General features: G+C 41.3%; 1 protein-coding gene across 9 annotated transcripts; it reads left to right on the top strand.

Annotated features, from left to right (window-relative positions):
* Positions 1 to 11,332: 11,332 nt before the first annotated feature.
* Positions 11,333 to 25,686, top strand: LOC125308345 (arfaptin-2-like). 9 transcript variants are annotated; one of them, XM_048264775.1, is made up of 11 exons: positions 11,333 to 11,591; positions 12,971 to 13,078; positions 13,331 to 13,357; positions 15,607 to 15,745; positions 16,595 to 16,657; positions 17,519 to 17,599; positions 18,199 to 18,314; positions 18,482 to 18,703; positions 19,264 to 19,421; positions 20,822 to 20,996; positions 24,485 to 25,686. In XM_048264775.1, exons 2-11 carry the CDS (start codon positions 12,980 to 12,982, stop codon positions 24,638 to 24,640), a joined length of 1,236 nt encoding a protein of 411 aa, XP_048120732.1. In that variant the 5' UTR covers positions 11,333 to 11,591; positions 12,971 to 12,979; the 3' UTR covers positions 24,641 to 25,686. The 9 variants fall into 9 exon arrangements, with proteins under 9 accessions (XP_048120732.1, XP_048120734.1, XP_048120733.1 ...); XM_048264777.1 differs by having other exon boundaries at positions 11,334 to 11,591; positions 15,637 to 15,745; XM_048264776.1 differs by lacking the exon at positions 13,331 to 13,357 and having other exon boundaries at positions 11,334 to 11,591.
* The last annotated feature ends 1,184 nt before the right edge of the window (positions 25,687 to 26,870 follow it).

Below are 26,870 nucleotides of genomic sequence, written 5' to 3'. Positions count from 1 at the left end.
TGGCTTGCAGCTATGGCCTTGAGCCCAGTAAGACTGGATGAAAAAGTTACTCCTTGATGTTTACTCAAAATTCATACTTTTGTATGACTTGGCATTTCCCTTGCCAAGATTTTAATTGCTGGACTTGAAAGCTATGCTAAAATGTCAGAAGAGTCAACACAATCTTTATGTGTGTTTTGTACATGACACCTTCACTTGATTCTAGAATAAACCATTGGCAGCTAGGGAATGCAGTGTGTGTGTGTGCGTGTGTGTGTGTGAGGCCATCTTATAACAAGTCCTCTCTTAACACCTATAGATCCTTGTCTCCTGTCCAACAATCCCTGGTTGTTAAATTTCTCCAACACCTTTAGTTCAATGCCGCTGTGTGGTATTGTGTTCCCTCAATGTGGTTCACATCATTTATGGGAAAGGAGAATTACAATGTTTTACATTATGGATTTGTTCTAAGTAAGCACATTACAATTTACAACAAGTATTGCATTGCAATATGTTTTTCATAGAAAGCGCTAAAAGGTAGCAATCCACAGTAAAATGGTCCTTTGAAATATATTTTCAAGACCTGTCCTCTGACAGAAGTTACGGTAATAAATCAGTTTAGCTATGCTAAATTATTTCCAAATATTTGACTTCATCTCTCAGGTTTATTGTTGTCTACTCACAAAGTCAGTGTCAATATTGAGTTCAGGAATGAATGAAACAGCTCCAACACAAATTTAAGGAAATCTTCTGTGAAGAGAAAATCCTTCCAGGCCTTGGTGAAAAGCAGTAACCGCCCCCCCAGCCTTGCTTGCCTACAAACACTATTCAATACTCACTTCAACACCAGTCTGTAGGCCTGCATCTGCGCACCATAAATTCCTCACCCACACAGAGTGAGCAGACTGTGAAATCAGGACAAATCTTTTGACGGTGCAATTATGCATCTAAAAAAAGAATTTTCTCTTTGCAACTGTTCATTTTGCTATACCTGTGAATGGTAGTGGTACCAGGTTACCAGCTGATCCTTGAACAAGTATGGCACCAGTGACCTCTGATCCTCTGAGTCCTGAGCAGTGACAAATTATTTCCAGTTCAAGTCACTGTCTTTGAATGAGACCTGCATGGAAAGGGATTTGTCAAAATGAGATGCCAGCTTCACAGATCTCACAAAAATTTTTTTTTCCACTCCTACATTTACTCGGAGTGAAGAGAGGATCTTCCTTGCAGGATCTTGGCAGATAAGCTGTGGACATTGACAAAGAACTTTGCATAATGGATGTTTAGTTTTCTCTGTGCGGTCGCCTTTTTTTTCCTTCACCAAATCAAATCTTCGACCCCTCTCTGCCCAATTCTGTTTCAGAGAAGGAAGAAGCATTATGTGTTGAGGTTTAGAGAGGAGTAATGAGAGGGGGTGATGTGTCAACAACATCAAACGATTCCAAATACATCCATCGGGTTCTCTCTGAACACTCGAGACAGCAGATCCTCAGTAAGTCTTTTAATCAGGTACATTGATCAACTGACACAAGGATGTTGTTCATGCCTTCGGACAATGAAAACATGTCAGTCATGGTTTCTTCTTTTCGCCCAAGATATTAACACGGGGGAGGTTTCAAGGAGAAGATAAATTCAGCGGACCACCACGACACTGAATTAGTCATTCCTGTAGTGGTTTTCCACTGTCTCTCTCTCTCTCTTTCTCTCCCTCTGTCTCATTTTTCTTCGGTGGGGATGAGCAGATGCTGTGTGTGCAGTCTCTGGTGTGGCCTTTTGTGAAAGTGTCTTTGCGGTCCAAGCCCAACAGAGGAGACATGCTGTAAATATAACGGAGGTGACAGAAGCAGCTGAAGATCCATGACCTGATGTCCCAAGCCAGACACCTCCATTAAAAGTGTCCCGTCTGGCTGCCCATAACCCGCTCTGAAGGAACCTTCTGGAATACACAAATGAAAGATTTCCTCCCCCTGACAAGCCTAGTTGGGTTTTGGTTGTTGGTCCCGTAAATGGAGCCATGGGGAAACGCGTGAGAGGGTCTTGGAAAAGGGAAACGTAAGAAGAGAAGAAAAGGAAAGAGATATACAACTATGTGCACACTCCAGAGAAAGTAGCAAGCTTGTTATAAACAGTGAGTCGTCGCTGGAACTCATGTTTGGCTTGTTAAGTCACCTGTGAAAAATAGTGGCTGTTGTTGTGTGAGTCCACAGCACTATCAGTAAATAAAATGGTCAGTGGCAAACTTTTGGATTGAGTTTCACGCACTTTGGCACTATGAGATGTAATTGCTTTACCTGGATGGACCAGGAGCCCAGCACACAGACTGTGAACTCTCTCACTCTCTCATGGACCTGAGCCAAAGCTAGAGTTTAAAGGAGAATTCCGGTGTGATATTGACCTAAAGTGTATTGAAACATGATATCGAGTGTGAACGTATGTCTCATAGCCCATCTCGGCTTGTCCCCTGCACTCCAAAATCTGGCGCTAGTTAGCCGATGCTACCAACAGCTTTTTCAATAGTGGTGCTTCGGCATCGGGCTAGCCATGCAAATAAATCACTGTTTTAAACCCATTTACGAGGCTCAATGTATCTCCACACTTCATTGGTAGACTTCCGAGGGCCCTGACATTTAAAACGAGACATTGAGAACTTTGAAAAAGCACTGGTAGTTTACTTACAAGACGATTTATACAGACACTATCTTCACGAAGTTTAGCGTTTGCAGCCATCTTGAATTTAGTCACGATAAGTCGAGCAAAGAGTAAGAATGAACAGGTTTGATAAGGGATCAGATTCCAAAAATAATTCAGTGGAAATGCATGGATTCCAGTTGCTGCTACTGGAAGAAACTGGAATCCATGAGGGCCCTCGGAAGTCTACCAATGAAGTGTGGAGATACATTGAGCCTCGTAAATGGGTGTAAAACAGTGATTTATTTGCATGGCTAGCCCGATGCCGAAGCACCACTATTGAAAAAGCTGTTGGTAGCATCGGCTAACTAGCGCCAGATTTTGGAGTGCAGGGGACAAGCCGAGATGGGCTATGAGACATACGTTCACACTCGGTATCATGTTTCAATACACTTTAGGTCACTATCACACCGGAATTCTCCTTTAATGCTTGTCAAATGCTGCAATAAAAAATACTCAGCAATGTGACATTTGTCAATTTTCGTTAATTTGTTGATAATGATAAATTACACAGACTCGCAAATATTGCTGACTTGGCCAACCACATCCACCACAAATGAAATGCTACCCCCTCCCCAACACCACCACTAGTAACAAATATCCGTTAAAGAGATCAGATCCTGGCGCACAGCCATATGTTATTGTGTACAACATCTCTGCAAAATCTGCATTGAGTCTAATGCCGGCTGACATCCAGCTGTTCATCTGCATTCCCACATCCACAGATGAATCTCCCAAGGGCTGAGGAAAAAATGTCAGCACTGGTTGTTGTTGTTGTGGCATGAAAAACAACCCCAAAGAATTTCTTGTCAGTATTTACAGCCCTGGGTCATCAATGACGCAAGGACTGCTCAAAAAGCTGTATTATTTGTAGGCCTCATAGATATCAGAGCAGAGACACATTGTGCTACTATCCAATACAGCCGGCAACAGTCTGAAAATAATTTACCACGCAGAGCATTTAACTTGCTTTACTCTTCCAGGCATAGTTTTGACATGATAACCTTCTGGAGTAGGCTTATTGTGCAGGTGCTTTTTAATTTTGTTTTGTCAGTTTGAGTCTAATTTCCTTCTTAATGCATTTTGATGAAAAATTAATTAAACACATAATATTAGGTTACTTTTAAGTGGGATGATTTGCTTCATCGTGTTGTTTGATGTAAGATGTGCCCGTGCTGCGTGACACCAACCAAGCACAGGGAACAGACGCAGAGGCAGCAAACATGTTTGTGATTAATGAATTAAACATGAGGAAGGGTTGCCAATAGAAGCGTGTGAGAGAGAAAAAAATAAACAAGCTGCTCTGGGAATAAATGCAAGCTGCAGCTGGTTATCCCGAATGCATGCAATTTACAGCTGTGAGAGTGTGACCATAGCAAACTGCGACAGGAGCTTCATAAAACTTGGTGATATATGCGTCCTCGAGCGCTTCAAAATCCTATGGTCCTGTGGAAATGGCTTCACATTTTAGCCCTAATGGAGTAATTTAGCATGATTAAATGGAACCTTTTTTTTTTTTTTTACTAATAATGATAGCTTTTGGAGAACAGCTATTTCTTTTGTGAGTTCATGGAGAGGGCTTCCATTTACGAAGAATAGTTTACATTCTCCCCTAAATAGATTACATGCCCTTTACATTTAAACAAGCTTCAGGCTCTTTTGGACACAGTAGAGTACATCAGGTAAAATAGGATGCAGAGACTTATTAGATAACCATAATTGTGCCCACCATGAATGCATGGTCTGTACTGTTAATGTTTGAGTTTGGAGAGAGACAGAGTGGTGTCAGCCACACGGCCTGAGGATGCAGTCGGGCTGGTGGCCATACGACTCGGGTAGGGGCACGAGGGACAGCAGGTGACGGCTGCGGATGCTTCATCCCCTTTGGACCACACCACTGTTAGTTACACTGGCTGGGTACTCCACAGGTGCCCCCCCCCCAAAATGCTCTGCACCTTCTGTACTGTGGGGGGTAGGGGCGATAGTTTGGAGAATTGGGGTAGAAGCAGCCGTCCACTCCTCTCTTTCAAAAACAGCATCTGTTTCCACGTGATAAGGAAGGGGAAAGGGAGGTCAGACAGTGCTGCTGTGGAGTCCAGCACCCCCCACACACACACACACACACACACACATCTCTCCTGTCCTGTGGATTTATAGGAGGACGAGGGGGAATGGGGGCAGTAGAAGTGAACGGGGAAGGGAATGGATGGGGGATGTTTACTATCCAGGGAGGGAAGGAGGGAAAGTAAGAGAGGGAGAGAGAGAGAGAGAGAGAGAGAAAGAGAGAGAAAGAAAGAAAGAAGGGGCTACAGTAGACAGAGAAGGAAGAGAGAGGGGAGATAGAAAGAGAAAAAAAGAAGGAAAGGGAGAAAATTAGATTTTTTTAAAGTATTTGCTTCCTTCCTATTGTTATTAATGACAGGCTGATAAGTATCTTTAAGACTTATTGGCCACTGTGCAACAATTAAAGGGTGAACCTAAACAACAAATGAGAAATAGTATGATGCAAACTATCATTTGTTCTTAAGGGAGGCAAATGCATTCATTTCCCTATAATTAGTAGAGGGAGTGGCTGGCTGGGGCCCAACACAAATGTCCATACGTTTAAGCTTCAGTTTTTTGAAAATATCTTGGCTACTCTTCTACACTCTAACACCCTGCAATCTTTTTAGACTGAGGAGACTTCTCTCTGCAAATCCAGGGTGACTGTTAAGAAGTCCCAAAAATCTGGAAAATACAACTCATAGATGAAAACCCAATATTGTCATTCTGTGACCAAATACAAAAACATCCTTCAGTCATATTTGTAATATGGGTGATGCATTGCATGATAATTTGGAAACAAGGACAGGCAGAAATTTGAGCTGGGTAGAGATGAATTGCAAACTTTTCCACTGCCCACAGAAAAAAAGAAGTTAATAAGCTCTTGAAGATTTGTGCCTGTTGATCTGAAGAATATGGCAGTAGCGACCTCAAAGCTGAAGGTCCCCCCCCCCCCCCTTCCGATTGCACACCTCCCCAGCCTCGAAGGCCAAGGGCTCATTAGAACACCTCTGGCAGATTGTTTAGTGTTTCTCAACCCTCTCTGTGATATGCACTCTGTCTCTCTTTCTCTGCGGCTCAGTCACTCAGGCTCTGCATATTTCTCCATATATTTGCATCAGTTGGCCATGGCCAGATTGCCTTGCAAAAGGCCAAGTGAATGTCTTATTGCCTGCCATCTCTAGGTGATTGATCATCCTTTAATGTTTATGGCCTCCTCGGAAGGACCTTGGTGTCCAAGTCTGATCCATAATTCGTGCAGATGAAAATGAACATCGCCTAGGTATTTATTAGTGTCCACATAAAATTTATTGAAACCGAATGACTTAAGTTGGCACAGTGGCTCCCAACGTGAGTGATGTAACTTTAATATCTCCATGATAAATCCTTGAAGCTCATAGTGGTGGAATCTTGTCCATGAGCAGACTCTGTGTGCCTACTAATGTGCTATAAACTTGAGTGACATTTATTTATATGTGTTTCTGTGTGCTTGTGTGTGTCTGTTTGTGTGTGTGTTTCTTATGTTTTTGGACATTTTGAGGGGAACTTTCAGTACACAAAGCAACAGGAAGTGGACTCGTAAACTGCCAGCTTCTACTGCTGCGTGCAAAGCAGTGTTTTGTGGCTGCCGTCCCAGCACTGCCAATTGCAGGTAGCTCACACGCAAACAAAATTAAGAAATGCTTTAACACTTCAGTGAAAACGCCAGCGAGCCCTTGTGAGGTTTTACGACACCCAAATAGCTTTTCCTGTTTATATGCGGGCTTATATGTGGTCGCCCCTCCTGACCATGCAGGTGAATTTAACGGGCCCGTATCGGAGTTTTCCCACTGCGCACGGCAGCTGGTAGCTGGGCGGCTTTTTAGGCTCCCTCCGTCGGTTTTTACAAGCCAAGTTGCTCTCACGACATTCTCAGGGTCATGCAAGCACCACAGCTGACGTGCATGCAAGTGAGTGAGAGCGGTGAAAAAAAAATCCCAGCATGTCTCCACAGCATCACGACACTGCTGGATGTGAAACCACACCATATCGAATCAGAAAGGATCCCTGGAACAGTCAAATACGCATTATATTTTGATGATGTTGGAGAGATGTTTTGAAATATCCTTTAAAACCCATAAAGCATCTCAGTGGGAAGGTTTTTTTAAATTTATTTATTCTATCTTTTTTTTTTTCACTTTCAAAACATGGCTAATATTTTTAATGGTTCTGTGTTATGAGGTTTCCCTGAACTTTCATCACAGTCTGCTCTTTTGGCAAGAACAGACCCTAATGCTCAAGTCCCAAATCCTCTTGAAGGGTTGAGGCTGGTTGGCTTCTTTTTTTCCTCTGCGAAAGACTCTTGAGAACGACAAGTAAGAGCTGGAGGGTAAAAGGGACTGTGTAAATAGTCTGCTCTTTTTGCCTTCTGTCTAAACCAATGTACTTGGGTACAATGTTTTTTAATGCTTGAATTAACGACTAATCACGTAAAATACAATATATTCCAATAGTATTTTTATGCGAAATCAGCATGTTTTAAAATGTTTTAAAGTTCACATAACAGTTGACACAAAGGTCATTTACCATTCATAATTTATGAACCAATGCATTCTTACACAGACATATAAGTTATTCACATATTTTATTATAGGAATAACATACAATATATCAGTAAGCTCATGTTAAATGTATTCCTATTATAATTCTGAACCTTCATATTGTAGCCTGATATCACTTTCCATATTGCTTTATAAGTTTTTTTATTTAGTTGTCATTTACATTGATGATTCAGCCGTCACCTGTTAACCAGTAAAGTTTTAAGGAGAACCTTTTAACTTTACATTACACTTTCTTCTTAATAGTTTCTAAAGATGTTGATGAATCCACAAACTGCTCTTGTTGATAATAACTGACTCCATCTGCATGGTGGAACATTGGAACATAATCAAAGTGTCAGTAGGATACAGCCGTAAGATTTTCACGAACATTATCAACAACTCTTTTCCCACACAATAATAAAAATGTACTCTAATGCACGCAACTCAAGATATATGTTTCTTATTTGATGTTCATCGGGAACAGATTAAGTTCTCATCATCGCCATTGCCTAGAGAAACATCCTACTGGCGCTGCTCATGAGATGTCTGCGCCATTTGTCCTCCAAAGAAACGTCTCCTGTTCCTCCAGAAAGGCCTCCACGGTCCTGGCAGCCTGACCCAAACTGCACTAGTCCCAAGCTCTTCTTCTGCGTTGGCAGTCAGGGACACATAGTTGCTTCTTCTGACATGAGAAGGGGACCCCATCGATTGCCGTTCTCAGAAATGCCATTCAACCTTGACTTGCAAGAGTATCAGCTGTCAGTTTAGCCATGTAATCGTTTGTTATCGCGGAGTGCAAACAAATGTGCTGAGTCAGGTTTGTCTGACAGAGAGCCTGCTGGCCCTGTAGGCGCTGCAGAAGGTTCTGTGAGTGTGAATACATCTGTCTGTCTGTCTGTCTGTCTGTCTGTCTGCCTCTTTGACTGTCTGTCTGTCTATCCAAAATGATCGTGGCGCCAATATCTCTCTAGCTTCCTGTGATTGTGCCCCTCATTCAACCTCAGGAATGCGAGGGTGATTAGGCCTGGGTTCTGGTTCTTGTTACCTCAGGCAGAACCAACATCTTCTCTCCATCTGGATGGCCTTCAGTCTCTCTCCAGGCCAACTGCACGGAGGTGGTGGAAGTGTTAAACCCTCTTACAGTCAGTGACACTAAAATAAGATTCAGTAAACTCCATCTAACAAAATGGAACAGGATGAAACAAAGGAGGGCATGATTTCAACAGCAAAGTAATGCTAGAACTGTTTTTAATCCCCTGCGGCGCAACTTCCTAAACGTGCTGACTCACTTCTGGTGAGTCATGTTTTTGTTTTCGTTTTTGTTTATGAGTTATTTTGTTCTTTCTGCAACATAAATTGTGGCTTGTTTGAAGAAGCACAGATTTGCTCTCTTACAAATTCTATAGAGGCGAGGCAATGTAATTTCTTCCCTTTTTATCACAACAGACAAGCGCTGATGGAAAGAAACAGAAACAAGAATAACATCTATAGTCATTCCTTTCTCTCTACTTTTACTGAGAACTTTTATCAGCCTGTTGTTCACAGTCACGCATAAGAGAGATCCATAATAGTGATGAATTAAACTTACTCTGATTAAACCACCAACAGGAGAGGAAAAAATGTTGACAGCTTGTTTGAAATTGCACATTACAAAAACTATAAAAGGATCAAGCCCATATGCTATTCACTATAAACATGGAAAAGTGTTTGTAAGTGTTTTCCTTGTGGAATAATGACATAGCCAGCAAGACATCTTGAGAGTGTTGTGAGTACAAGTGTGTGTGTGTTTGTATGTGTGTGTGTGTGTGTGTGTGTGTGTGTGCGCGTGCGCACATGCTATCATGACCAAATCTTTTTTTTCTTTTTTCACAGTCTCGTCTATTTTATGACGACATTACAATCAATGCTGCTGAGGTACACAGACGGCGGCTCCACTGAGGGGGAATGGCCCTGCCAACATCTGGAAGGGCACTTAATGATCATTAAAAACAAGACACAAACTTTTTACTGAATACCCGGGGGGTAGCTGGGGTACAGGGGCGCATGGAGGGGTGCGGGGGGTTACAAAGGTTTCCAGCTTGCCCCGCAGTCCTGGAATAGTTTTGTGACATGTGCCCTCACGTGGCGCCCCAAATACAGTGAGTCCCCCCGCCCCTTCCCCCTCAACTCCGTGCACCCCCACCTTCCCTCCTAACTTTAAATTTAACAGCGCCTTGTTTTCAATTTATGACTACCAGTAAAGTCAGATCCAAGGGGCTTGTCTGTGTGTGGCTTTCCTGTATATAGACGCTGGGTCTGAATCAAACGTCTTATGACTAGGTTCTTTATCTTACCACCGTGTATGTGGTCTGATATGAGATCTTAGGCCCTCTTTGATAGAACTCCACAGGAAGCTGGCTATGCAGTACAAATGGCTGAATGTGTATGAATCGTTTGTGCCCTACTCAGGCTGTTTAAAAAGGCTTATAGTCTCTGATAAGAGGAGGTAGATTTCTTTCTTCAGCCCTTCTCTGTTTTTCCCATGCTGTTGTGCAATACATGGAAGCAGCATATTTTTTCACAGTTCTCTCTGCCCAGTGAAAGCAAAACAACTGGTTTTAAAATCAAATCTGATGGAGCAGCGGATCACTTGTGGACCATGAATAATTCTGAGGTCAAAGGTGACAGGAGAAAGGATGTTGCATCTGCCACTCCTTTTTAACAGCAAACCAAAAACATGTTGGCTTGAGGCATTTAAAACCTTCAAAATAGACAACACGTGCATGGGTTTTTTGAGCTCCAGCCAAACAACACATCCAGTCACGCTTTTATCTATTTTAAAAGCCTGCAAAATCTTCTAATTTATGTCACTGTATGTATGGTGTACTACATCTTTTTAATCATCACTGCACATATGCATTAGTGTATGAATGACATTTAAAGTGTTAAGAAAACCCTATTCAAGAAGACTAACAAAAACAATGTTTCAAAACACAGAACACCACATGCACCGAGAGTATAGTTCACTACCCGGTATCACCGCGCGTCAGAGTCATTTAAGATGTTGTTTTATGATTCACATATAGAGATCCTGACAGGTTGCCTTCCGAAGAAACACATACTCTTCAGCCAACCGAAACACAATAAACATTCATGAGTGTATTGATTTACAGTTAACTTCGTTTCAAACCCATGCACTCTAAGCAGCAGGTCTATGGCACCACACATCAAACAAGCTTTTCTCTTTACAGATTTCACCAATATACTCTTATTTATGTTTGTGTTCTGGGTTAAAACATACTTCAAAGGGGCTTTAGAATTTAGGACACATTGAAAGAGATAAATTGAATCTATAAGCAGGCCATGGCATGTATTGAATCTGTTGCATTGAACCTATGTGTATTTTAGCATTTAACTGTTGTCGCCAAAATAGTTGAGTTACATAGTTTTGCACTGATAGCCTAGATTTATGTAACTGCTCATCAAAGCCTATTTTGAAACATATAATACAACACTTTCTCATATAAATCCCACAAAGGTTTTTATCAATCACAACTTCACTCATTGTTAAAAATGTGTGCAACCTGCATCACATAGGCCTAGTACATTTCCCTCAACCGGTGTTCAACAGTTTCAATTTTATTATCACAAAGACTATAGCGACACCATCTGACAGTAAGCTACAACAACAACTACTCTTCCTTTGCTTTCTCTTCAGGACCAGCGCAACGAGACTGGATAAATAATAAATAATAATAATAATAATAATAATAATAATAATAATAATAACATTTATTGTCATTTAATTGCATAGCAAGATTCATCATTTAGATTTATAGCAACCGGCTGGAAAAAGAATACTTTTTCATTATGCATTTGTTATAATAATACTAATAATACTTATACTACTACTACTACTACTACTACTACTACTACTACTAATAATAATAATAATAATAATAATAATAATAATAACAACAACAACAACAACAACAATAATAATAATAAGGCTTCTCTCTGCACAGGTTTCCTTTCTCGTTGTCAGGTCTAGCTTTGATGGACCTCGGACACAGTGGGCAAAGATAGTGGGCATTTGGCGAATAGGATGTGTCGTCAGTTCCGTTTTCTGTCAGTCGGGTTGAGCAGATTTGCATTAGTCAGAAATCCCGTAGGTGCAGCCGATGGCCATGAAGCATTCAGCAGATATTTAACAAAAATCTCCACGGTGTCATTCTTCTACAATCCCGTTGGATGCTAGTTTACACTTGAAACTCGTGGAATACTGTAAGCAGTGTTGTGGTTGAATCTGGGAAGTGGTCACAGGTAAGAAAAATTAAGAGCATCATCTCTCAATGCATCCAGCCGGCTAGTACCTCTAACTCGCTAGCAAGATAACTGTCTAAGCGTTTACGAAGTAGCCAGCCATTTAGCTGTCACGGGAACTGTTTGTGGCTGTGAAACCAACCATTGTATGTGTGCACACAGTGTAACATATGCAACCAATTTTCAACAGATACTGCTTCTACTGACTGTGCATTTTGAGAATTAACGCTAAATGGCTCGTGGGGCATGCTTGAGTGGAATGTCGTGTATGGATTGCTAGCCGCTTTTGCTAGCGGGATTAATAGATAACCGAGACATTCTCTGGGATAACTAACGTAGGTTAGCGAAGACGCAAAGGTAGCTCACCAAGGTTAGCTAGCTAGCTAAAGCAGACGGGGGTGTGACGTGTCACATAAATTTCCTTAGGCCAGTTGGTCTTGCAGCGTTTTCAATACTACATTTTTGTTCTGATCGTGTGAATTATGGGCACTTCTTGGAGGATATTTGTGCCTTGGTAATTGGTTGCTAACTTAGCTAGGCCTATAATAATTGAAGCATATTGTCATATGGCAACTTTAGCATAGCTACATTGTTTATGGGATTAGGTGATGGTGATATTCAATGCGCCGCTGAATTGAGAAAATGATTTTGTTTAGTGACCAGCATCATCATTACGTTTTCAATCTGAACGAGCGATTCTGAATATATTAACAGATGCATCAATTAGCAAAATTCATGAGTTCCTTTTGGTAGTGTAGCTTAAGGCAAACTAGAATATCATTCTAATGTTTCAGGAAGTGAGAAACCGCAATAAATTCTATCAGCATGTCATATCAAGTGGCAGACTTACACACACAATGACTTAGGGCATTGTAGGTACGTGTAGGCTATAGCTGCTACATATATTTGTTTTTATGAATCAGCGGGTCTTTTCCCGTTCTCTCTGCTGTAGTTATTGTAAGGTATGGCCTCGGCGCTAGGAGTCGTGATTGCGGATAACTGTTAGTGCGCCTGCAGTTGCTGGATGCTTATCTGCCGGTAAATATCATATTTATGAAATACCGTTTTATGTAGTAGGCTACAGAGCGTTTCAGTGTACCGAAAAGCTACAATAGGATGTGGAGCGCTTGCACTCAGATGAGCTTAATCGTCTGCATTTCTTATGTTGGCTACATTTATTTAATGGCACTTTCATGTAGAGTGCATCTAGTTGTTCATTTTAGACATAGACTTAACTACTTTAGTGTCGAGGGCCACAATACCATGCAGAATAGTCCACTTTGATACTCTGCATAATCTGCCTGTGTAACTTGTAAGACTTGAGACATTTGGCTTTCTTTACATTGCACTGACAACCTTTCCTCTGTCAAACTTTGAAGAATCTCAACATGGCAGACAGCATCATGAGCAAAGCAGCGACCATGGAAATCCCCATCAACAGTAACGGAGACTCCAGAACACTGGGAGAAGATGATGGCCTCGAACAGGTGGGCGCCCCTTTGAAATCCATTTGTCTGTGTGTGTGCGCTGTTTATCTGCCCCTGCATTGCTATTAGGCTGGCATTCAGTCCCAGTGATACCTTCTCATCAGACAGGCTGGTGCTCATTAGTAGCCTGTGGCTGTTATGGCCACAATTAGTCTTGTGATTATGCGACACTTGTTATGATCCCTGACATGATAGTCCCTATTTGAAATGTTCTATTTGTTTATGTGTCTTTGTGTCTCATTCTCCGTACAGGCTACACATTGGAACTTAGATGAGAAGGTAGGACAGGCTCAGAGAAGGTTCAGTGGTGGGCACAGGGTCAATGTTCCCATGGTTACCTCCCTTTGTGTGTGCATTTTGGCAGTCTAACTAACCATTGTGGTTCTGGAGCTAAATTTGCATTGAATTGTCTGGTATTATGTTGGTGTGGCACCTGAAGTAACATCCAAAGATCTGCATTGTCCATCCCTTCCATTTTGTGAATGTGTTGTTTTTAATCAACCTCCAAAAGGCGTAAATTGGCTGCATTCATACTGACCTGCGTTTTGTATAGTAACTTCAGGCCTGTCCTGAATACCCAAGTGATAATAACTCATTTTGACCCTTTCCTACTTTATCTGAGAACACACCTTTAAACACAACTAGACAGCATGTAATAATACAGGCTTTTAACATAATGCATCATTGACATTGAAATGAACTAATGTATGGGAGACCTATTTTGTGGGGATTCCTATATGTCTGTGTAACGTTATGCCAGATTGTGTTCAAGCTTTCTTCCTATTATCAGAAAATGTCTACCTTGCAAATATTGTCATGTGGCTTGTTCTTGTTTTGATGTGCCTTATGTCAAGCAACTTGGGGCTGTTCTTCCGTAGGTCTTATAAAAATAAATAAACTCTCTATGTATGCCTTTTTTAAAGTCTCAGGGCCAGATGTACTAACGCTTTTGCGCCCACTTCAGGCGTATTTGTTTCGCAATGTGCGTGTAAAATCATTGCGAGGTATGTACAAACAGGCCGCAATGATATAAAAGCGCAAACTGCCTGTCGCGGGAGCTGAAAGTGACAGATTGCATTTGTCATGTCATGCATATGCATTCATGGGAGGATCCAGGGGAAAGTGGGTGTTTAGCGTAAAAAGATGGGAGGGAAAGAGTAAAGAGTGCCTAATTATGTATTCCGCGGTATGTAGGCCTACAAAGACTGCTCCTGAAAGCGCACGTCTATTCTGCGCCTAAATACTTCCGCCTTGTAAAAGCAGGTGTTAATCCAAATTGCAGTTCAATGCGTCAATAAGAGAACCTTTCAAAGACTACAGAATCGTTATTTAGAACACCAGTTTTTGTGGTGAAAGTATTTGTACTACCAAAAGCAACCTTAACTTTCGTTGGCCTTTCGAATGTCTTACTTTCACTTTCACGTCATTCACTTAAACTTTCCTACTTGCTAGATTTGACCAATCTTCCATAGCCTACAGTATATACGTGCACAAGTAGTTTGAGTAGAACTACTGATCTTCATTATCTCCCAGCTTGTTTACATCTGATCATGTATGGTATTATTTCATGATCTCTTAACTTTGATTCTTTTTAATGTTGTCATCAGTTAACTTCATTCAACTGCGCTTGTATGTAGGTGCTGTCATTCAGTTGTGGACGTTCGTAAATTGCGTTTATGGGCGGAGAAAGGCGCAGTTTACACTAAGGTTTGAACGATTGATAAATACGACGGAAACTTGGGTCTGACAGCTTTCGCAATCTGCGGTGTGTCCATGACGCTGATAACGCTACGTTCGCAAATGTACGTACATCTGGCCCTCAATGTCTCACACAATTTTGTGTGAAAGTACAGAGGCCAATGATTCAGCCTCCAACACCCTCCATATCAGAAAGGCCATATCAAGTCATTCAATGTTTTTTCCACTCAGCCATGGCTATCAGTGTCCTTGTCTAAGTAATAGGATACAATGCATTTAAATGGTATTGAATGCCAAGAACTGTTGCTTGCCAAGTGCCCAACACTAGTCCCCACATTCGAAGCACTTGAAACCCAACAACAAAGCACTGCTTTGACTGAGTGGCTCATTGAATCTCCACAGACTGCAGTGCTGAGATTGCTGACTGTCTGATAAACCTGGCCCCAAAAGTAGCCCCAGAACCCTGTTGTTGTGTAGCCAAACAGTGTTAGTGTCTGTACTGTAGATAGTTCTACTAGGTATACTTGCGTGCACAGTGCCTCTTAAGGCGGATATGTGTTTCAGTATATTGATGATGGTCATAAACAGAGAATGAATGTCACCAAGGTCTGCACACTGGTGAGTTTGGAGACAGATTTTGCACAGGTGATGGGCACCTTCTGGGTAGTTTTGAGATGTTCTGGTAAGGTGGACATCACCTCTGCACCAGACCTCCACAACAAACTACAAACCCAACCCCAGGCAGTTTACATCATTCACTGGGAATTATTTACACTGAAGCACATCTCCGCCTTAAACCATCCCCACCCCTCTTCCCCCTGTGCTTTAAGCTTATGGTCTGTCCTCCATGCCTCCAAAAGGACCTCCAACAGGTGATGGTGTCCGGGCCCAACCTGAACGAAACCAGCATCGTGTCCGGAGGCTACGGAGGCGCAGCAGATGGCATAATCCCCACCAGCTCCATCAAAGGTACCGTGGCACGAGTGCTCTAGTCCTGACGGAGCACAGAGGAGCCGTTAGCTTGATTTATAAAGCTCTGCTGACAGAACAGATCATCTTTTTTTAAAGTGGTTGTATTCTTGAAAGCATGATAATGGCCAGGCATTCACCTCCCTGGAGGTTTGTTGTAACAGCATAATATAACACAGATCCAGGTATCTGCTCTCGTTTGGCTAGGGCGTAGTGGACATTATCATGATTTGCTGGTCTCTTTAGGCCAGAGTGTTTTCACCGGTAAACACCAGTGTGTTCTCCTGTGTTGGCAGCACAGGATGTTTCATAGGAATAGAACACTGTGTAAGCTATTGCAATTTTGGGGAACAAACTAGAGAAGTTTATTTAGTCCGTTTTTTAGATTTGCTTGTGGCTCGGCCATTTTTTTGTGTGCTGTTGGAGTCGGTCATGTAACATTCCACTTCCCTTGTTTATACCATCTCATAAAGAATTTTTTTTTTCTCCATTGAGACTAAATTTGTTACTAAAATTGATGTGGTTTCACCAATATGGTATTTTCTACAGTATCTCCCAAATTGTTTAATGGAAAGAAGTAATAAATTCAGGTAACTGCTGAAGAAGTCTTTAGGGGCACTGACCGCGTTGATTACTTCTGTCTTACACAAATTGAATTTGCTCCTTCCATCTTATTCTGTCTGACTTCTCTCTGGGGACAGACATCTGTTGTCTGGAATTAAACTAGACCTTTAATTCACTCTGCTACTGTGAAGGTTCCGGCCTTAAACTGTCTTAAGGCCTCCGATGACTGATTATTTGCCTGAAGAATCTCAGTAAATAATGCCATTCTAAAACCAATTTTCTCAGGCCCTGCCATCCGCTATAACCCTGAATACTTGGGCAGAAGGAAATCAGCTGAACCCAAAGAAGGTGGTCGTACACCTCCAGAACTGAATGCTTATTTTCCACTTCTGTATCTCGAAGCCTTCCACTCTTTACCTGTCTAGCAGAAGTGCATACTTCTTTTTTGGCTGAAGAAAGAGGCCTGTTGGCAGCATGTTTTCAGAGGTCTAATCCATATGAAGAAGGCAAACTAACCAAGGTTATTAATAGACTGTTACACTTCTGTACTCTATTTAACAGTGGGCCTGTGTATGTTGTTGCATGCACACAACTACATCTGAAGTGAATTAATTCTTACAACAAGCAAGTAATGTCTGGATAGCAGTAATTTAGTGCGTTAACTTCTATAATGTACATGTTTTTATATCATGTAGTTCTGTCAGTCTCGACTGAACTCGTTTTCATCCACTACTCACTTTTCATTTTGTCATCTCTCTGCTCCACCCAACACCATCCCGCTATTTCCTTTGCATGCTCTTTTCTCCTCTTTCATACTTTCAACTAACCCGAATCCCACACTCTACTTACTACTACACTAAACGTGCCTAATATGTGTGCCGCTTTGACATAATCTACTCTACCCTTTACTCTACTAATAAATAATTTACTAATATTTAATTCAATCTTTAATCATCTTACCTCCCCATACCTATTGTCTCTACCTTGACAATCATATGACAATTTATAAATCTGATATGTGCCATTCTACATGTAATTTAAACAATCCCAACAATAACTACCCACCCACCACATAACCAATGAATCACTGCATGGACACTGTCCCCATGATCGCCCTCGACACCAAAACTGGTTGTTGAAATGACCCTTTCCCCTCCAACCACCCCCCACCCCTGCACCCTCCTCCCTGTTCCTACGCACCCATTTCAGACCTGCGCAACAAATCACGTGGCATCACCCCCAGCCAATCAGCAGCCAGCCGGATAGCCAACCAGGCACAGCAGTATCCAGGTATCCCATGGGCCCCATTGCCCAGTCCATCTCATTCCGCCCCCCCCCCACACCGCACGCCATCTTCTCCACAGCACATCTTTTATTCACGTTATTATTTCACAACATCAAGGTTTCCAATTTACAGTGTTGACATTTTCACATTATTGCTGTGTCTGCGAGTATTAAAGGAGCTATGTGGAATTCTGTAAGCTTTGAGTTCTTGAACGCAGCCACGTGGCCCTCTTCCATAGACTTGCATTGTATTTGACGCAGCAACCACAAATGGCACAATGCGGAATTACAACCTGGCGCTAGCTGGTTTGCATGTTAACTTCAGGGGGAATCTGGACAACACAGCGCATAGGTGTTTTTGACTTTCCATCGAAATGGTTGTTTCTTAACATTCTCTATTTCTAGGTCAGTCATTTTTGGATGTTTTGACCAAAAAAAACTCCACATAGCACCTTTAATAATATGAGCCGATGATACATCATGTTACATCATGATACTTTACAGTTCTAATCTGTTTCAATATGTCAGTATGACATACTCTGCCGATGTGAATATGTGCTGACTGTTATTACAACCTAATTAAAAAATGGTCTCCTCCATCTCAGCTCCCAGCATGCACCTCAGTAACAGCAACCCATCTATGATGGCGGAGGAGGCAACACGAGGCGTCGCCGTGGAGAAGTTTGACAGTGTGAAGAAGTGGGGCATTAACACATACAAAGTACGTGCCCAATATTAACTGATTCTTGTTAACAGATAAATGGCTTCATCACTTATTTGCAACACTATTCGTTTATGTCTATTGAGAACATTGAGATCTACACTGAACTTTCCTTCCTCCCTTCTTACTGCCTCTTTCCATACCCCCTTATTCTCACACACCCCCAGTGTACGAAGCAGATGTTTTCGGAGCGTTTCGGGCGGGGTTCGCGCACGGTGGACCTGGAGCTGGAGACTCAGATTGACCTGCTGCGCGACACCAAGAGCAAGTATGAGAGCGTGCTGCGCCTAGCCAGCTCCCTCACCAGCCACTTCTACAACATGGTGCAAACCCAGCAGGCCCTGGGGGACATCTTTGCTGACCTCAGCCAGAAGTCACCTGAGCTGCAGGTACGACTGCCACTGATAGTGTGTGTGTGTGTGTGTAGGCCTGCAAATTATGTGACAATATAAGCATGCAAAACATGTTTTGTCTGCTGCATGCAATGCTGTATATTCTTTTCTGTTCTATTGCTGAAAGTGTTGCTCATAACATTTTTGCAAGGTCTTGTAGCAAGTTCCTGTGTGTGTTTGTGTATGTATGTAAGTGTGTGTGTGTAAGTGTGTCTTTGCGCAACTCCAGTAGATGGCAGAATTGCATTAAGTGTTGTGAAATTAAGTGTAATGAAGTTTACAGATCAGAACATAATAGTCTGTTATAATAGTCTGTTATTGTTAATTGTTAGTGTTTCATTTCCTCAGTTACTCCCCAGTCACACTGTAGCATATAATAGTAGTCCACACAGAGAATCTCTCTTTAAGGCTCGTAGGCAGTACACTTGACATTATTGGGGTCACACTTGCATCAATAGTGTCAAAGTGGAGAGTCCTTTTACCCTCTAGGTGTGTGTGTGTGTGTGCGCATGTGTATTTAAATCTGTGAAAAAAGCAGACTCTTGATGATTCCATAGGACGAGTTTGGGTACAACGCCGAGACCCAGAAGCTGCTTTGCAAGAATGGCGAAACCTTGCTGGGCGCCATCAACTTCTTTGTGTCCAGCGTGAACACGCTGGTAAACAAGACCATGGAAGACACGCTGATGACCATCAAGATGTATGAGAATGCCAGGTAAGCTGGCCAAAGGCCTCTCAAAAGATGCACTAATCCAGTGTGTTGAGGATTTAATCCCAGAGAAAAGCATATCTCTTACCTACTCTCAGATTAGTCTGCCTCCGTTAGAGTGAGAAGAGTTTACTGTCTTCCTCACACACACACACACACACATACTGTACATCTATATGCATGTGTATATGTGTAAAATGATTTTCTGTACAAGTGCAGATATATAGATGTATATACACATGTAGATACACATGTAACAAAGCCAGGCAAAGAGAAAAACTAGTTCCAATCCTCAACACAAACTTTCTTTAAATCCATATTTTGAATAAAAGTCCCTCTACAGCTGTATGAGCAAGGTGTCTAAGCCAAATAATGGCAGATTCTGGAAACAACCAACTTTTGTGAAAAGCACATAACATGTAAGTGTCCCCCTTCTTTATGAATTTGTGTTACTGCTCTACTGTTTGTACCTACACACGCTGACTAATTAATGCTCATTGATTGCAAATGCGTGGCCTAAGCTAAACCCGTGGCTGCAGCAGCAGCAGGCCAATAGATAATAAACTATCAGCCAGTGAAGTGAAAGCTTAGCGGATAGTCAAGGTGCTTTGTATTGATTGTACCCTGACCCTCTGTCCCCTCATCTGAAAGACGTAGATTTATTTTGAGAGAGAGAGTCCTCTCTTCATTGTAGTCTGCGAGGGGGGGTCAGGAGATGAGGGTTAGGGCTAAATAGGGCCAGCTCTGAGTAAACATCTTGTTATTTGGTAAATAATGAGAGAGAAGAAAGGGAAGGTATGTTCCTTGACCTAAAGAGTGGGTCAAGAGCAGTAGATAGTCAGCAGCGAATCTGCAAAATGAGGTTAAAAAAACCCTTAAAGGAGAATTCTGGCATTCTTTCACATAGATCTCTATTTCTCGAGGTCACCGAGTACTGTCGGTATGAAATAAAAACAGTTCTACCTAGCTCGAGTTGCTGCAGCCAACAGCACTCTAGGGGCATGTTCATGTTCATTAAAGGTTGCATCAGCGATAGCGGGGATACATCACTTCTGTTGATGTTCAAACAAAACAGAGAGCTAGCTCGCTAGTCCCTCCCCCTCCGTCCCGTGCAATTAAAACTCTCCTAAACACGCATCTTGACGGTTATTGGTTGAAACACCTTGAGTGAAAACACTTTGCCTTTGAGTGGGTTGCCAACCCTTGTTGGTAGCAATTGTTTTGTGTCCAGATCTCAGAGCCTAGGCTGCCTACAGAGACGCATCTTTTTGATGGCCTGGTCTTCATTTATTTTGACAGAAATAAACACATATTTCTCTCTCTGTCTCTCTCTCTCTCTCTCTTTCTTTCTTTCTTTCCTTCTTTTCTCTCTCTCTCTCTCTCTCTCTCTCTCTCTCTCTCTGTAGGCTGGAGTTTGATGCCTACCGGGCGGACCTGGAGGAGCTGGGCGCGGGGCCCCGTGACGCGGGCACCATGGTGCGGATCGAAATGGCTCAGCAGCAGTACCAGGTCCAAAGAGAGAAGTACGAGCGGCTGCGCAGCGACGTCTCCATCAAACTCAAGTTCCTCGAGGAGAATAAGGTATGGAAACCATGAAAACCACAGAAAGACAATACCTACAGTACGCACACTTCCTTTAGAGCAGGGGTCGTGGTGGTAATTTTCCCAGTACCACAGTTATCTAGAAACTCAGGTCAATCAGGAAACCGGCTTTCTTTCAATGAAACCCAAAAGATTCACCAGTATCTCTAACTATACAAAAGAAATCCTAAACTGAAGTATGTTACCTGTGGAACCCCACCCCCTAGTATACCCTCACCTAGTATATACATAGAGAATCACACCTGGGGATAAACAAAGGATACACTGCATACAGACCAAAGACACAGGAGATACACATGGGTGCAAAATCACAAATGAACTCAAGAAATACACATGTACATGCAGAGGTATAATGCTGATTCACAGTTCTTTCAGTTGGGCACTTTATTCCACAAACTCAACTAGTTCAGTTGTATGAGGTCAGGAGAAAAAGATTCCAAAGTAAATTCCAAGTAGAGGTCTGCACTCCTGCGGGTCGCAATGAAAAAGAGTGGCGTAGGACATGGCGCGTTTGCGGGTGCGGGAAAAACAAATGATTCACTGCACTCCCTCAATATGCGTAAAAATAACATGTAGAAATTAGTGCTGTCAGTTAAACGCGTTATTAACGGCGTTAACATAAACTATTTTAACGGCGTCAATTTTTTTTTCGCGAGATTAACGTTATTTTTGGTGTAACAAACTTTGTAGTTTTTTCACAAGCTGTTGCAACAACTAGTAACGTTAGAAACCGAGGTGAAGTTAGTTTGATATTTGATATTCGGATATTGGACAGATATTCATTTTTCTTTTTTTAATGCGGCCGGTTTCACCCCGTGTTTGCAGACAATGTACAAACAGATGACCTGTCTACTTGATCCCAGCCGACCTACTTAGGGACCGTCTATAAAGTGAATTACCTTCATAGACTTTTTTGTTAATAGCTTTGACATCATGTGACCTAGTGACTCCAAACCAATGCAGAATAGTTATCCTATATGGGACTCATCAGACACACCTCTTTTTATAGTCACTGTATGCACACTATTTTATACTAATATTTTAAAGAAAATACCTTATTTCCCATAAGAAACAGTCTCCTTTTTTCAATACCTCCCAAGCCATGTGACCTAGTGACTCCAAATCAATGCAGAATAGTTATCCTTTATGAGACTCCTCAGACACACCTCTTTTTATAGTCACTGTATGTACACTGTATTTTATATGAATATTTTAAAGAAAATGCATTATTTCATAGAAAGAAACCGACTCCTTTTTTCAATACCTCCCAAGCCCTAGCCATGTGACCTAGGGACTCCAAACCAATGCAGAATGGTTATCCTATATGGGACTCATCAGACACACCTCTTTTTATAGCGACTATGTGCACGCTGTATTTTATACTAATATTTTAAAGAAAATACATTATTTCATATAAGAAACAGATTCCTTTTTTTCAATACCTCCCAAGCCATGTGACCTAGTGACTCCAAACCAATGCAGAATAGTTATCCTATATGGGACTCATCAGACACACCTCTTTTTATAGCCACTGTATGCAGGCTGTATTTTATATTAATTTTTTAAAGAAAATACATTATTTCCCATAAGGAATGGTCTCCTTTTTTCAATATCTCCCAAGTCATGTGACCTAGGGACTCCAAACCAATGCAGAATAGTTATCCTATATGGGACTCATCAGACACACCTCTTTTTATAACGACTATGTGCACACTGTATTTTATAGGATTTTTTTTTAAAGAAAATACATTATTTCATATAAGAAACAGACTCCTTTTTTTCAATACCTCCCAAGCCATATGACCTAGTGACTCCAAACCAATGCAGAATAGTTATCCTATATGGGACTCATCAGACACACCTCTTTTTATAACGACTATGTGCACGCTGTATTTTATACTAATATTTTAAAGAAAATACATTATTTCCCATAAGAAACAGTCTCCTTTTTTCAATACCTCCCAAGCCATGTGACCTAGTGATTCCAAACCAATGCAGAATAGTTATCCTATGTGGGACTAATAAGACACACCTCTTCTTATAGTCAATCTATGCACACTGTATTTTATATGAATATTTTAAAGAAAATACATTATTTGCCATGAATGGCAACTCTGCACACCAGCATCGCACTTTGCCGCCGTGTAAATCACGATTCAGTTATATTTGGTCGACGCCGCTCCATAAAATCCATTGTTCATCCAGTGTTTGCGTGTTAAAAACTTGATGTGTGCGGCGCTGATGTGTGTGGCAAGTGACAGTGCACCATAGACTGTAGGCCTATAAAATGGCAGTGCACTCATGTCGAAAAGTTCCTTATTTTCAACTGAACTCAAAGATAATGAATATAGTATTTTATGTTTGTTATGCCCTTTTTTAGCTATATTTCTGAAGAATATATTGTGTTGTCTCAGGTCTGCTGCACATCTTTTGAAATTTGATTTGAAATAATCAAATAGACATACGTCTATGTTAAGCTAATGAAGTAACTTGCTTTGCTTTCATTTGAATCCTAATCAAGATATACAATAATTGCTTTATATTGTTAACGTGGACTCCTGGAAAGTTCAGAAATGCAAAATAATTTTAATCATGCGATAAAATATGTGATTAATCGTGATTAACTATAGGAATTCAGCGATTAATCGTGATTAAAAAATTTTAATCGTTTGACAGCACTAGTAGAAATTATTAAAGTAGTGTATAAAATTAAAGTTGTGCTGGATATTGTGTTAGGCAGCATTAAAAACGGGGTTTAAGCAGCTTAAGTGACGGATATTGTTGTTTAGGCCTATGTGGGTTCAATTCTTTGGTTCAAACTCCAAATTGAAAGCATGGCAGAGGAAGAGGACACCACTAGGCTACTTTAGATGTTAGTGCCTTTCTAAAGAATGGATGCCAGCAAGCATAGGTGTGTTACAGTAGCCTGTTCAGAATCAAGAAACTTAAAATCAGACATCTTGCAGTCTCCTTTTGGGAGACAGAAGGCAAAACTGAATACCCCTTCTACATTTCCTGCGGGCTTTTGCGGGCAGGAGTGAGACCTAATGTCACAGATGCGGGCGGGAGCGGGACAAAAAATGACACATTATTGGGGGAAGGGGACAGAATGTTGGAGGGGCTGGCGCGGGACTGAAAAATCTGTCCCGGGCAGACCTCTAATTCGAAGTGAATGATCACTCCTGGGCTAATTGAATGTCAAATTCATAACTCTCAGAAGTAATTTCATGCATGATCAAGAGTTCCATATTATAATAATTCAATTTCTACAAAAGATTATGTTTAATATCCTTTGCCACGGTTTTTTTTTTTTTATTATATTTTTTTAGGATAACTTTTGTACTACTTCAGAGTTCACACTGCAGTGTCCTCTCTGTCCAGTAAAACATGGATTGTTCTATAAATCCTAAAAGGCTAACACGGCACAAATGCTAATCATGTTTGATGTCTTATGTGTTTGTGTGCAGGTGAAGGTGATGCATAAGCAGCTGCTTCTCTTCCACAACGCCATCTCGGCCTACTTTGCAGGCAACCAGCAGCAGCTGGAACAGACACTCAGACAATTCAACGTCAAGCTCAAACCCCCTGGCTCAGACAAGCCATCCTGGCTGGAGGAACAGTGACCTTACACCCCCCCCCCCACCACCATCCGACCAAAACAAGAGAAACGCAACGAAAAATGATCTTTCTTACAGTGGACACACACATGCACACACAGACACACACAGACACATGCACACACAGATGAGAGAGACTGATGGAGGAATGGACAGATTGATGAACAGATGGGCAGAAGGTTACATAAGTGGACAGAAGAAGAAGATGAAGATGTAAGGAATATGCCAGGAGGAGGAAGAGGCATGTACTGTATATAACTAGTGTCAAAAGAGGGGCCAGTGACAACACGCAATATTGTGGCGGGGGTTCTCTCCCTTCCCCCATCGCTTTTTCCTTTTCATTTTGTTGTCTTTTTTTTTTCTTTTTTTCTTTTCACCCTTATATCTGTGTTTTTTTGGAAGCCTTTCTTTCGTTCCAGATTTAAGTTGAATTGTCAATACTACAGTTTTCACTCCATGTTGTAGTTACACAGAAGGTCCTTAAACCATAGGAATGTTTTGTACTGTGGAATGGATGAATGAATGTCACTTGTCATTTTGGAGAAAGTGTCAGTGAATGGAATCAGTAAGAGTCACTTTATAGTTATGTCAATGTTGATTAAGATTATGTTGTACTGTATATTAGATCATAGTTTGCAGGTTCATACTTGGAGACATGTTAGTGACTACACTTATGTTATCAGTGCAACATTATTATGCTGGGGAAGAACAAGGGAAAAGGAAAGAAAATATAACCAGATTTATATATGGAAGTTATTTATGAATTAATCAGACCTAATTGTCACTTTTATTTATTTTCATGTTATTTTTGCGTTCAACATTATAACCATGCTTATATTGCTTATCGTAGTTGTAATTTTTTTTTATTTTGTTTTTCAGACGTATCATTTATGCAATGATAACAGAACCAGGATGTTGTTATAGTATATAGAGTTACTGTAGTACGCACCTTACATTCTTTACATTGTGTGCTATGCACACAGCTATGTGATGATGGTTCATTTCAATGCAGTATCTCTGGCAGTTATTTAAAACTCACTCCATATCGTCTACTATTTTGCATTTTGTTACTGAATACCACTCAAACTCAAACATGAAGGCTGTGGGACCGTGTCAGGGAGTGATGACCAAATACACAGGAACACTGTTCATTCACAGACTCAGTGGTACGATAGAAGTCACCCCAAAACTCAAGTTTACTTGTACCTATTGGCTTGGTTTAACATGGCGTGACTGATGGGAATTTTTACAGTCAAAATATAATCAAGAGATCAGCCCAGTTCCACCGTTGCTCAAATGATCGTGCCGTTTTCAAGACACAGTGGTCTCTTGGTCACCATTTAACTAGACCTTTCAACTTAATTGATCTGTACAACCAATGGTACAATTACTTCCTGGTAGCCTGACGAGCCAGACCCACATTAAAATGTAGGTCTGGGCACTCACCGTTCGCAGTGCTCAGTCCGAGGGGCGGGATAATAGTACAGCTGTGAGTCCCATGCGTTTCCCACCAGCGGAGCTAGTTGGCTAGTTCAAACTTTTGCCAACTTAATAAAAGCTTAACTCGTGTCACACTGTTCGCCAACAGCAACATTATCTTATTTGTTTTCAAGTAGCAGGAAATTCAAGCCAAACCGTTGCAACTCTGCCATCAATCATTATGTTAAGCCCGCCTAACGACTCTATACACAATTTGATTGGCCTGATAGAAGTTTAATTTTTCGAGCTCACAAGCCAACGGAGAGTTGCTAGATTAGCCTGGCAGTTTAGATTTCTAGGCTAACTTCCTGGAACTTCCATTGATTTTTGTGGAATATGTTTTTTTTAACTTTATGGCAAAGCTCATCTGAATGATGAATACAATCTTCATCTTTAACTTTAACAGTGCTTGAGCCACTCTGATGGAAGGTCTTCCTGAAGTCACATGACATGGAAGTTTTTCAATTGTAGAAATTAAATTATTGAATTTTTTTTTTTTTACATTTTTTTTTAGAACCTGCACATCCACTGAACCTCTCTAATATCGCCATTTGCTGTTAGTGTTGCCAATCATCATGCATAGTTTACAATCAGTTGTCTGTGATGTATTTTATAAAACACCTCGTCTTGTGGACTGTAGATCTCTGGATCATATTGCGAGAGGGTTACTTTTTTTGTTCTGAGTTTATTAATTTATTTTATTAAGTGGCACAAATCCTCTGTATACCCCTGTGGAAGAGCAGTTCTCATGTTCAAA

The sequence above is a fragment of the Alosa alosa genome, chromosome 15, assembly GCF_017589495.1.
Source record: "Alosa alosa isolate M-15738 ecotype Scorff River chromosome 15, AALO_Geno_1.1, whole genome shotgun sequence".
NCBI classification, from domain to species: domain Eukaryota; kingdom Metazoa; phylum Chordata; class Actinopteri; order Clupeiformes; family Clupeidae; genus Alosa; species Alosa alosa.
Note: the sequence above shows the minus strand (reverse complement) of the source record. Positions and strands in the feature narration are given on the sequence as shown.

Bases quoted from the DNA above. Each gene is read 5' to 3' on its own strand.
- LOC125308345 (XM_048264775.1), top strand. From the start codon at position 12,980: ATGGCAGACAGCATCATGAGCAAAGCAGCGACCATGGAAATCCCCATC. The intron at 18,704-19,263 runs GTACGACTGCCA...ATGATTCCATAG, and splicing joins AGAAGTCACCTGAGCTGCAG to GACGAGTTTGGGTACAACGC. The intron at 19,422-20,821 runs GTAAGCTGGCCA...CTCTCTCTGTAG, and splicing joins AAGATGTATGAGAATGCCAG to GCTGGAGTTTGATGCCTACC.